Raw genomic sequence first — 13,104 nt, 5'->3', positions numbered from 1 at the left:
GTGCCATTCAGGGATTATTTAACTCCATGTCTGGCAAGGGAAGATATTTCCTGTGATGTGATCGAGGCCTTGTGGTCAGACCCAGCTGTGTGGCAGGATGCTGCCCAATTATTATGTTTTCTTTACATATTTTCTGCATTTTTGAACCTATTCTAAACATATTCTAGTTTACTCCAAAATAATTATATCTGTTTTGCATATCTTGCACTTGTTTGGTGAAAACCAAAAATTTCTAAAGCATTTGTGTGGATCTGCAAATATATCTGTCCATGTGAGCGTTTGAAGAATTTTCTGCAATTGGGACTATTTAGTATTATGACGATTCATGCTAAAGATGAGAGTACTTTTCATTATGCACATCAGTGTGTTTGTGGTTATACAACATCTGGTAGATTTTTCAAAGTTGGATTTTTGTGGGACATTTCTTCCATAGAACAACAATATGAACTGAGTCATTTTTTCTTAGTCATCTGGTCCCTTTGTGTTGGTGGGTGGAGGCGGGGCTGCTAGCATACACAGAGTGCAGAAGAGTATAGTCTTGTGAGGAACAATACAAGGTAATGTAGTAAAAATAAATTACTAGATTGCAATATAGTTTTGTTTTTTTTAATATCTCTGTTATTGCCTGAGCATCCATGGATTATCTGTACTGGAGTGTTCTGTAATGTTGGTGGACACCTCTTACACTAGCATTGTCGCTAAGGTTACCACATGATCAGACGCTGATGCTATTTTACAGACGATGTATCACATACACTATATCGTCCATTTGTCAGGACATAGCTGTATTGTCCAAGATATTAATGATTCCAAATGCCACAGGGTAGACTAAATGAAAAAAAAAAACGCCTTGATGGACACAATCCACTTTCTGGTTGCTATTGTCATTCTGTGTCTGCCTAGATGAGGTCTATATTGTGTGGCATTTGGCCCCCAGAGCAACAAAGGCCTGCATCTGTGAGGATTGGGTTGGGATTTTCATTTTCATGAAACACCTTCAGCGCTCTTCTGCATGCTCCCACCGGGGACCACCTGGTTGATATTTTTAGAGGGCATGCTCAGTCTCCAGGAGGGAAGGACAATGGAGGGTGTGATGTGGCATCAATACTGTGCTGCAAGTATGGGGGGCAAAAGAAAGGGGGAGAAAAAAAGCGTGGGTGGCCATTGTTTTATGGACAATATTTTCTCAAGAGACTTCCTAGTTTAAGGAGGAATATTTTGTGGCCCATTCTAATAGACGCCGTGTCTCAATTAATAGCTGGCTGTGTCATCCACTTGAAAGATAAACAGGAAAACAAACAGTAACAGTAACTGTGATTACCTTAGCTCATAGACGTCATTGTTCTCCACTTATTAGCCTAGCAGAACATTTTTGTGAACCAACAGGGCTCAACAATAACGATGTACCGATGGCCCGGGGCAAGTTAAAACAAATTTCGGGCAAGTAAATCCAATCAGTGATATTCCCGTCGGGCAAGTGCACTTAGGCATGCCATACTGCCAAGAGTTTGTTTTTTTTAAAGCGGTTCTTGTTGGGTGTTGGTAAAACACAGACTGCGTAATTCCGGTGGTAATTTGCAAACCAATCCTTGCAAATCTTGAAATGGACCAATCAGAATCGTTTATTTAGACCGCGGTCCGCGTTTTAGCCACACCCGTTCTTGTTCTCGATCAACCAATCAGCGATCGTTTGACTAGGAAAACATCTATCATGGCGTCGCTGCCAACATTGTCTAATTCTTCAACACCAAAAAGTGATGAACCAGTGCCTCCTAAACAAGTATTTTATTAGCGGCAGTAAATCAAAAGATGGCACAGGTGAGTGAATCACATTGCTGTGACAATTTGAAGTGGTCACAATGAAACACCACCGATTAGCTCCAATACCAAGTGCTGATTTTGCACAAGCTACAAAATCTAGCGCTTCCATTTCTCTGTGGATTTTTCTCACCTTTGCTTCACAAATTATTGTTTGACCATTGAGCATTTTTTTCTAGATTAAAAACACTTTACTAGTACACAAATGTGTCTATTCAATAATGTTTCATTGTGGTGCACAACTTATAAAAGGCAAAGTGCCTAGAAGTCTCTTGACAATCCAGATTTCCATGCAATGTCATGATCTATGTAGGAAAACAACCACAAGAAATGATAATAATTTAATAGTTATTTGAGATTCTGATGTGAAGTTCGGTCAAGTAGTTAATACCTTAAGGATTCTCCATGGGCAAGTCATTTTTGTTTTTAATGACCAAAACAGCAGAACCTAAACATAGATGAATCAACACTCTTAACACAGAATACAGTGTAGCCTATACTATATGGGTTAAAGTAGTGGTAGTGTATGTGTGTGGTGTCAGACTTGAGAGTGGGCCTCATGGTTCACAATTTTGGTTTGACTTCATCCCAAGGGTTTTTCATAGTAAACTCACCCAAGTCTTTGCTTTGTGCACTGGGAACAGAAAAGTGCCTTCCCCAAGATTTTGGACCAAGGATACTGTTGTCCAAAGCATCAGGCTGTCCTAAGAAGGTTCAAAATGTCCGCCAGTGAAGTACGCAAGCTCCTTTCCCCCCACAGAGTTTCAGCCAAGGTGGCGATGATTGTAATTGGGGCTTTTTAATCAGCTTCATTGTCAAGTGCATTGCGGGCGGTTGCCGGCCTCACTGCCTGTTCATAACCCGCAGTTCCATGTTCACCTTTGCACGGTGTTGTTGTGCACATCAAGTTGTGATTAAAAGCTTGAAAAAAGAATATTCGTCTGTGGTCTTTTCCCTGGATGCTACTTGCCGTACAAAGCCAACAAGAGACAAAAACTGCAGATGGATTGAAGAATATTGATGTGCGCGACCCGCGGCTGCCTGCGAGCGAGGCTGAATAATTTAGGCAAGTGTGTCGTGACGACAGCGAAACACACACCAATCTCGATTTTTTTTATTTTTTATTTTATTTTTTGTGCGTCTGCCAGACATGCACGGCAGTGGCCTCGGAATGTCTGGTTAATATGTTCTGTCTCCTGACTCAGGCTGTCCACCACGAATGGCTGGTAGAATTGTGTTTTCTTTTTCCTTACGCCGGTCCGGCCAAAGCTGCAGTCCAAGATTTATTAACTACACTTATTCCCATCAGTCTGCTTTCATATACTGAAGTTTTGCTTGGGTGAAGCACGGCAAACACCACGTAAAACCATTTCTAATAACACAGGTGTGTGTGTGTATATCTTTCACCTACACTGGCCCAACACGTTTGCAATGGCATGACTGCTTGGCCCAAATTGAACCTGCATTTTTTATTACAGTTTTTATTATTGTTTTTATTAAATCCAAGCTTTGGAAAGCTAGTTTATTGCCGCCCAGAGGAACATGAGCCTTGTGGTGCCGGGTCACCCTTTCTGACTTTGTCATTTCCTGTGGCTCCAACAGATCCAGAGTGTGCCCCCGAGAGGGCGTCGGAGGATACGGTGAGCGGGCGTCTGAGGAAGAAGAGGCTGCTCTCTCCCGAGGAAGGCGAGGAGGGAGAGGAGGAGGACGAGGAGCCCGCGCTGCACAGCTGCGACAGCTGCCAGCAGGTGTTCGAGTCGCTGAGCGATCTCACCGAACACAAGATTAATCAATGCCAGCTGACAGGTAAACAACACTCAGTCCGCCGAGCCTTCCTTCCACTCTGCCACTCACTTGGTCTCCCACTCCCACACTTGCTCCATGCCAGCCGCCGGAGAATATGATGCGCTATGCGTGTTAGCATACAGCGCCAAGGGGAACGCCACACCAGACTGCCACTTTGGCTTGGCCTTGCTCACATTATTCATGTTTGCTGCACATCAATACCTACAGATGTCATGTACAAATAGACTAAAGAGTGCACAACAGGTACTTAGGATGCTTTCACACGTATTGTTGACCCACTCTAGTCCCGGTCTATATGTTTCTATTTTCCCTCTAGTGTGCTTTCTGTTCAGACGGTAAAAATTCTAAGCATCCTCAAATGCGTCACAGCAGGCAATGTGACCATCTCTCTCTTCTCCGATTGGTTAGAGCAGAAAAGTTGGAAATGGTGTTAATGAAATTGTCATTTAATGTACATAATTTCAGAGATTCTTCTTCACATCGCCAAAAAGATGTGCTGCTTCCGGATGAATGAAAACATGCCTACTGCTTATAAGCTAAAACAAAGATGCATTAGCAAACTAACTGCACCAAACCGCACCCTCAAATTTCAGTTTAGTACTAAGCAAAACTGACCAAATATACACGCATGTTTGTACTTGTGGTCCAGAATGCTTGGATTGTTAATTTAGTCACGCGCTACAAGGTCTCCATACTAACAAGGCCAGAAAATGGCCTGAGAGAGTCATTCCAGCTTTCCCCAATGCTAGCTAGCTCGCTGTGGCTGGAAGTAGAAAAGAAGGGTGCCATTGGCAGTGTATGTCATTGACCTGTTGATGGATGAATGCTGCTATAAATACCCTGACAGGGTGGTAGAGAGAACTAATGATGTGATTTGAAGGTTTTTTGTGTCTGTGACTGTGTCTCCCCCTGACTCGATGTCCTCTTTTGCACATCCGGGGTCTAAAATTCAGGTTTAAAAACCTTTCATTTAATATCATGTTCACTCTTAGTTCAGGGCAATTTGGTGTGGTGTTATTAACAATATGTATTTTATATTTAATTCAGGTGTAAACAAACAATTCCACAATTTCTAGTTTGAATAACCCGACATATCATCCATATAACACAGATCATAAACCAATACCAAAGATATGTGTAAACGCATATGCCATTTTTTCTTTGGCTCTGTGAATTCTGCCTAGCAACAAAGGACTGGGTTATTATACCCCTCATTTATTGAGAGTAATTGGTTCCAGACCCAACCGCGATCAGTGAATTTATAAAGAATATTTTTCATAGAAAACTTGTTTATGACTTTGAAAATACAGTTTCAACCATTATTAGAGACCAGTAGACATGAAATAACAACCCTATAGTCACTTTTGCACTCATATTATTCTTAGTTTACGACACATTGTTCAGGCTACGGGTTCACCACAGGGACACAAAACTAATAATTTAAAACAGACCGTTTTCCAAAGAACTGCTGGAATAGGAGCAGATTCTGGAAGATCTAGAAAGCTTTCTGTGTTGGTTATCATTTGTAGCTGCTCTATAGAAGTCCACAACTCAATACAAAGGTCCCCTTTTAAAAAATATATCATTTTATTTACTGACTGGCTCTCTTAATGTTCGGAACTCCTGTGTCACACGTGTATGTTTATGGTAGGTGTAACTGTGCGAGCATGCATGTTCCTCAGGTTTAGGCGAAATCAAAGCACGGTTCTCTTTTATTGCCATCCAACACAGTATTGTAGAGGTGCTGAACAACTTTTCACACTCCTCCAATTCACATGTATCCAACTCCTCACTTGTCTGTTTGGTTACATCAAGACACAAAGGGCATTATTTAAGAGGCGGTTGGGGGCATGTTAGTAAATTCTCTTTGTAATTAGGCTTATTTTGTGGTGTAATAGTCAGGAAATAGTCGGCAGCGTTATGAGAGTTCGATATTTGATTCACAGACCTTTTATGTTGAGCGCTGTTGGTGCTTTGTGGTCACGACTGACTCAGCCATATATTTCTCCTATAATGAAGCTGGGCTTTTATGAATGTCAATCTTACGGACAAATAACTCTTAATTGCTCAATGCTGGAAAAAAAAAGGGAAAAAAAAACTCGGCGCAGTTTAGATAAGAGCCCCCGTGGAAAGCAAACAAAAGAATCTAATTGCCATTAGGGCATTGTGATTGTGCAGAAACACTCTATTAGTATTCAAACACAGTGGGAGAAAAGAAACTTGGAGATGGCATACTAAGTACTTTGTCTGGATGTTTGTGTGTACACTTGGAAATATGGGAGGAGATTTCCTTTGTGGCATTATGTAGACATCCATGACCAATTAATCTGCCTTACATCCAGCCTCAACTCACAGATGGATGCTTTGTTAGGGAGGCATCTTCCAATCAGGCAGCCGCACCTGCTAAAAAGCTACAAATGGTCTCTTTTTAAGTGACAACTGTTTGTAGCACATTTTTCAGCGGCAATAAAAACCTGTTTTATAGGCAAGTATTTCTCAAAAGCCACAAATGACTGTTATTAGACAGTTTTACAAACAAGTGTTCAGAGTGCCTTGTTGCTTAAGCACAGTAAACATTGGCGTCCGTCCTGATGTTGCAGTAAGTTACATTTTGGATCTATGGTTATCATCACACAGTTTTTGGTGGTGGCATCATAAAAACATTTTTAGAAAATGGCACTATGTGATATGTGTTTTGAAAGACAATTCTTGTAGAGTTACTGGTCAAAAACATGTAGAGAAGTGGACTTCGGTTTAAGTAGACCGTAGCTGTAGCCTCGTTAAAAGTAGCCATATCTGTATGTGGACCACACCCATGATGGACGGTAAGAAAGAAAAAGATGTTGCATGTCACCACGATCAATGGCGACCATTGTCTAGCCCCCCCCCCCCCGATCCCCCACCAAGTCTGACGGAGGTATAACACCTTTCCATGCACTTAAGCCATGACCACTGCAGTGCGCTAAGGGAGCGCATGGGTATGGATTGCCTCGTGTCCCAGATGCAATCGGTGCTATCGATCGCACTAATGCTGGGCTGCGGAGGAAGGCGAGAGCCGGCGAGGGGAGGGCAGGGAGTGAGGAAAGGGAGTAAGAGAGCGAGTGCTGTAGGAATGCATCCCCAGGGAGCTTGCGCTGGGCCAGGGCAGGGCTTCAGGAATGCTCCCCTGGAGATTCCAAGTGAAGGCTATAGGGCAGGGCTGCAAAAATACTCCTCCAGAGAGTTGAGGCCGGCTGGGGTAGGGCTACAGGAATGTTCACCCCCTCCCAGAGCACCCCTTCAGACTCTAGGGCTCCGAGGGGGACTTGTGTGAGGGTGGGGGTTTTGAGAGTCCTTCTGGCTCCAGGATGGCTGCGTATCAGGTTTCCATGTGGGGATCCTGCCGCTGAGGGGAGACTGGAGGCCACTGCTTTTCCACAAGCCTCTCCAAAAAAACACTTCACTTCACTGCTTTGTCAGAGGAGAAACTGCGTTGGTTCGCTTTTCGCTCACTAAAAAGTTTCATTCTAAAGATTGCCTTTAGAAGGCACACACACACTCACACACACAGAGGCTGCTGTATTGGCCATTCTTTCGTTATGTCTCTAGCTCCCTCGAGCAACACCTTTCCTTGTGTCCTTCGCCCCCCGCTCCCTCCCCCCTGTGCCCCGAGAGATCAGTGCCCAGCTATTTTAACCCTCTGCGAGATGACCTTTTTAATAAGTGTCTTTCTCTGTTTTCCTGCTGGCCACTGCACGAGCAAACAGAGCATGTCTTCTGCTTCCCCCAGATAAAGGAATCAATCAGGGAAGGGTGCGACGGAGAGATAACTGGGCCATGTATGGATTTATATTATGTAAATCTCCCCCCCCCCCACTCCCTTTCCCTGTAGACGTTGCACTCGGCTTCAATAAAACACATCTTGGATTTATGAGAGAACGCAATGCTCCAAACAATAATATCTCAGCTGTAATGTGATGGAAATAGTTTCGACAAATTTGTAATATGCAATGGTGGATGCAACGAAGGATCCGATGAGCGTTCCTGAAAGCTGTGATACATATTTTCCTCCTCTCATTGCGAAAAGTGTTTGAATTCATTTACATCAAGTGTTTGGGTCAGCCACATGGAAACATTTAGTAACATCCCCCGACTATGAGCAGGCTGCTGGCTGCCAGGCTGTGTTTTTTAACACTTTCCAACAGGATCCTATTAGCTGTACTCGATGCTAACTTTCTTTCTGCATTGATCCAACATCTACTACACCGGTGCCAAGAAGACGGTGCCAGGACTATATTTGCTTCAAAATGGCTCACATAAAAGGGGAATAGTGACACAAGCTAGACCTGATTAGTCCAACTGAACCCCCGCTGCAGAAATTTCCGCTGTGTTTTGACGGTAGCGTCTTGCAGCATCCTGGTAAAAAAAAAAAAAAAAAAAGCTGCATTATTATTAGGCTTTGATGGGACGAGAGGCGGTCGGGGTGGGTAGAATCCTGACTTCTAGCATGCTGGAGCGCTGTGGTCTTGTCTTGACTGTGCGTGTGGGGTGCATGCCACATGTGAGGCGGAATATGTTGGCAGACAGGAAAAAAAAAAAAAAAAAAGGGAAGAGGAGCTTGAAAGTCAGCGCGGTGGCTTTGGCTCTCAGTGCGCCTGTGCCAGTAACATTAACAGGAGTGTCATTAGGAATTCAAAGCATATGCCCTCATGAGGATGCCCCTCTTTCTCTTTCCCTTGTGCTCCACACTGCACACATTATGCACTGTATAAAGTATTTATTGGGCCTTTGTCAGATGAGGGCTGCGTTTCCTGCAGGAAAACAATCACAATAAGAACGGAGAGCCTGGAGAGTCTCTGCTGTATGCTAGACAAGACGATGGACAGCAAGGCAACCCTTAACTATCGCCATTAGCCATACTTTTATCTGCTTGCTCAATCAGCCATTCGCTTACACACTTGCTCTGTTGTAGCGTCTGTGTGTTTTTATTTTGCATTATTCTCCATCCCCTGCTCTTGACCTATTATTGGTCATTTTCAGTGTTTTGTATTGAGTTGTGGACTCCTATAGAGCAGCTCTACACACGATAACCTGCACAAGAAAGCGTTGTTGCTCTACCAGATTCAGCACTTCTTTCTGCAGTGTGTCCATGGACTTCCTGTTTCTGTTTAATTTGCTCCACAACTGGCCCACTCCGTAAAAGTTTGGATCGCATTGACGTCAGTAGAACTCGGTTTAGAAAAAAAACGACTGCGCAAACCTCAACATCTGGCGCTTTGGCATCGTTTAACACAAGAATACAACATTGCAACAACATGTATCACATAGAAAACCGGAATAAACCATAACGGGTCCCTTTCAAGGCAGGGATAACATGCGCATAATTTCATGAAGTTTCTTGCAGTGGGATTTTATTCGAAAAGTAATGCCCAGTTCTTTAGTATAAAGACTGAAAAACCCATGACGGGATCAGGGGGCAGTTAGAACCTGCCAAAATGTATGGATTTGTTGTACACAGCATGCAATTTGATTCTTGAATATGCGTGTTTGCTACACAGCTCTCCATTTTGTTGCACTTATGCTTCAGTAAAGATAAATAAATACCTATCGATTTCTTAATAGCATCGCAAATCCGGGGTGCAAAAAACATTTTCTCCAGTGGGGGCATCAGAGAAAATCTGAGGACATGTTAATGCCTGTCTGAGAAAATTGTATAAAGTTTATGGTGTAGGGTTTTACAGCGTTAAAACATATAATGATGGTAAACAAGTTCAATTGGCTACTTAGCGGATTTGACTTATTTGACCTATTCTGGGAACCTATCCCCTGCAATAAATGAGGGAACACTATATAGCCCCAGAACACAATATTCTGTGTGCTTTGAAAAATCTGTCAAAATTGAGAAGGATGCTGTTTCAAAAACATTGAATTGAATGAGTTAAAAGTGCTAAAAAAAAAAAAAAAAAAGCCTTCACACATCAATATAAAGCTTGACCCGTTTAAACTTAATATTTTATTTTCTAATATTGATGCAATTGATTCATTGCTGAAGTTGGATCAGCTTTCTCGCCCGCCATGGCCCTTGTCATTGGCTCTGACTTCTCTTTGTTCGTTGGCTCCCCCAGCCTTCGTTTTCAGTGGCACAAGCAGAATAATGGTACATTAAATCTTAATAGGACTGCGTCTGGCTGTCGTTGACTTGCAGAGTGTGTTAAGCCGGAGCGCTTTCCTCCTCCCCTCGGCACACGCTGGTGAAAATGGAAAAAACAATTGCATAAAAGACGCTGCTCTCACCAAGTGTACAAGAGCACAAGTCACTTTTGGCTTTAGCTTTGAGACCGAAAGACTCTCCAGCTTGCGTATGGCTTAAGCCTCGAATAGAGAAACTGAAACGTTAATTGCATTTGCCTTTCCTCCAATAGCCTTGACGTTGGTGCTCACCACCCACATGTTGCATGTTTGTCTCACTAGCATTGGCAATGAATACAACTGGGAAACAACTGCATGAAAAGTTACCATGGCTGGTGAGAAGCCAAAGAAGCAATGCATCTACTATATGTGATGCCAATGGCTGTTTTGTGAGACAGTCAAAAGGTGGTGATTAGCCAGTGATGAGATGACCGGTTCTAGGTGAGGCTGCGGTAGCTAGATAAGCCAGGCATTGGTCTTATCTCCATGAAGGATGCACAACAAGCAGCAGATTTTCATTAACAAGCATCATTAATGCCAGGCAGGTTATGTGTTGGGAGAAGACAGAAAGTGTTTACAAAGCTGATGGGGAAGTACAGAAGGTAGGAGGTAGCCCATGCTGGTGCCAAGTCAGTTTGGCTATCACCTTTTGGGTTTTTTCCAACCCCAAATTCAAATGATCTTTTCTCCTTCTCTCTCTTTCTCTGATAAAGCCAGAATTTTGGCAAATGGCATGAGTAGGATATGTATAGATGTCAAAATATATTTATTTTGTGTTAAAATTGGGGTTGTCAAACGACATCCAACTCACAAGAGACTGGATTTGAACAAAAGTACAATGAAAAAATATGACAAACTTTTTAATCTAACAAAGTCACACAACAATGCAGGTGTGTTTTGAAATGTTTATAGTCCCACAAATTATTATTATTATTATTATTATTATTATTATTATTATTATTATTATTATTATTATTAATAGCAAGGAGACCAGGGTTCAATTCCACCCTCGGCCATCTCTGTGTGGAGTTTGCATGTTCTCCCTGTGCATGCGTGGGTTTTCCCCGGGTACTCCGGTCCAAAAACATGCTAGGTTAATTGGCGACTCCAAATTGTCCATAGGTATGAATGTGAGTGTGAATGGTTGTTTGTCTATATGTGCCCTGTGATTGGCTGGCAACCAGTCCAGGGTGTACCCCGCCTCTCGCCCGAAGATGGCTGGGATAGGCTCCAGCACCCCCGCGACCCTCGTGAGGAAAAGCGGTAGAGAATGAATGAATTATTATTATTATTATTATTATTATTATTATTATTATTATTATTATTATTATTATTATTATTATTATTATTGCCAGCTGTCCGTGATAGTTTCAATTAAATGAAAAAGACAATTTGTTTTAATAATGTCATATGTTTTAATACAAATCTTTGTGTGTGTGTTTTTTTTTGTTGTTGTCAGTATCAACATTTGATATTTTTTAGTCTGAGGTGTCTTTTGAATCAGGTGATCTCCGGTGCTTTAAAGTTGATTCATAGCCAAATGCAATAGAACCGCTTGATGATTTATGGTGCAGCCCAGTCCAAACATCTATGTGGTTTAATCGGACAAAACTTAAATAAAATTGATCAAATGTAGCGTTACTCCAGCTTCAGCTTGGACATCAACAAGTAGCAAGCAGCTGTTTTGGCAGGTACTGTATGTACTGTATTCTTCCAGAAAATATGTATTTAATTTAGCTCTGAATCCACACTGATTCCGTCAATCATAGCCCTTCCTTATGCAGTTAAGAATTGATTAAGCCTTGGTGGAGGTCTTTGAACAGGCCCTTTTGAATCCTGACAAAACTCCCTAACAGTTCATATGAGTTTGCATGGAAATGTACTGCACATTGATCCCAATGGAGTTGTTTTCCCTTTTGATGGTGTATGCCAAACCAAATTGGGAGGAAAGGAAAGAGGGAAATGGAGGGCAGTGGAAAGAGTGACCACTTGGACAGCTTTATATCTCCTTGCGGACTTGGCGTTGTGCAAAGCCAGCTGTGACGACATCCAGCGAAGCCACTGTGGTACTTCTGGAGAACTTTTGGTGCCTATAAGCTATTGTCGACTCAACATTTCCCTTCTACGTCTCCCTGGGGTAGATGTTTTTGTTGGCAGGGGTGTAGTGTTTGGGTGGACCACTCCTGGATTTCAGAATTTGTGAGTTGAGCCACCCACAAGGACAGGGATTCTCAAATATCTCAGTGCTAATTGCCATTTTTAGACTGGAAGGTACATTCATAAATTGACTTTTATGGGCAGGATGGGTGTCGTTTAGAATCTCCAAGGCCTGCAGCTGGACTTTGTCTTAGCTGTGGGAACAGACTCTGTAATGTTTGACTGTAGAAGCCAAACAGCAGTTATCCTCTTAATGTTAAGAGCAGTGCATAGTCGTGGGCACTAAGAATGGAAAGGTCATCTAATCTACTCCCCCTGCAATCTGCCTGGTCTGAGTTGATCGATTGATTAGGAAGCCTCTCTGAGGAGTGGCAGGGACTTGGTAAAGCTACACAAAGTAAGCTTGGCGCATGTGGTTTGGATAAACCCAGACATTAAGACAAAATTGTCAGGTACACTAGTATTTTGATAAAGCAGCAGTTGGCTATAGTTCTTACTCATGTTCAGCGATACAGGAGGCACATATAAAAGAAGCATTTGTCTGCCTATTTACATAAACACATACAGTCAATCAAACGTCAGTCTGAGAAGGAAAAACAATGCAGCACCAACCTCAGAAACCTCATAGTTGACTATGGGCGTGATCGACAGGGATTCTTCAACATGTATTGAAGATATTTTCAATATTTTTTCTTAAATTAGGGCCAGAACTCCTTCTACGTCGATGACAATGCATCTTATTTCCCTTTTTGAAATTTTGCACCAGCCAAAATGCTGTACTGTTAATGGCCGTCCCCGTCCCAGCGCCCTAAACTATATAGGAAAAACATACAAACATAATATAAAAATATATTATCATATATATAATATAATATTATAATAATATTTGCTTTAAATATATATTTTTTACATAATTGGCCTAAATTAACCAATAACTAAATTAATTAAATAAGCAGTTTTTGCGTTGTCCATCATAATGTTATAAAAACTGACATAAAAAATAACATACATTGCTAATGACATAGACAGACCAAAACAGATATGAATGTATGATATCAAACATGATTCAAAAAGCCAATAAAATGAATGTCTGCTTGATGATCAGTTGGCAAATTGACTCCTGCCCATTTAATCTCCTTCCCTTCAGTTTGGGGC

At 42.0% G+C, this 13,104-nt stretch overlaps 1 protein-coding gene across 8 annotated transcripts in view; it reads left to right on the top strand.

Annotated features, from left to right (window-relative positions):
- The window catches only part of LOC131126386 (zinc finger protein 521), a 120,093-nt gene that overhangs the window by 18,550 nt on the left and 88,439 nt on the right, over nucleotides 1–13,104 (top strand). For all 8 annotated transcript variants that reach the window (XM_058068853.1, XM_058068852.1, XM_058068847.1 and 5 more), the window contains exon 3: nucleotides 3,421–3,624. Coding sequence is in view for 5 of the 8 variants with exons in the window: in XM_058068847.1 (XP_057924830.1) it covers nucleotides 3,421–3,624 (204 nt within the window). In the remaining 3 variants the exon portion in view is untranslated. The remainder of the gene's footprint in view (nucleotides 1–3,420; nucleotides 3,625–13,104) is intronic.

The sequence above is a fragment of the Doryrhamphus excisus genome, chromosome 3 (assembly GCF_030265055.1).
Source record: "Doryrhamphus excisus isolate RoL2022-K1 chromosome 3, RoL_Dexc_1.0, whole genome shotgun sequence".
Taxonomy (NCBI): domain Eukaryota; kingdom Metazoa; phylum Chordata; class Actinopteri; order Syngnathiformes; family Syngnathidae; genus Doryrhamphus; species Doryrhamphus excisus.
This window is presented reverse-complemented; position numbering and strand designations above follow the sequence as displayed.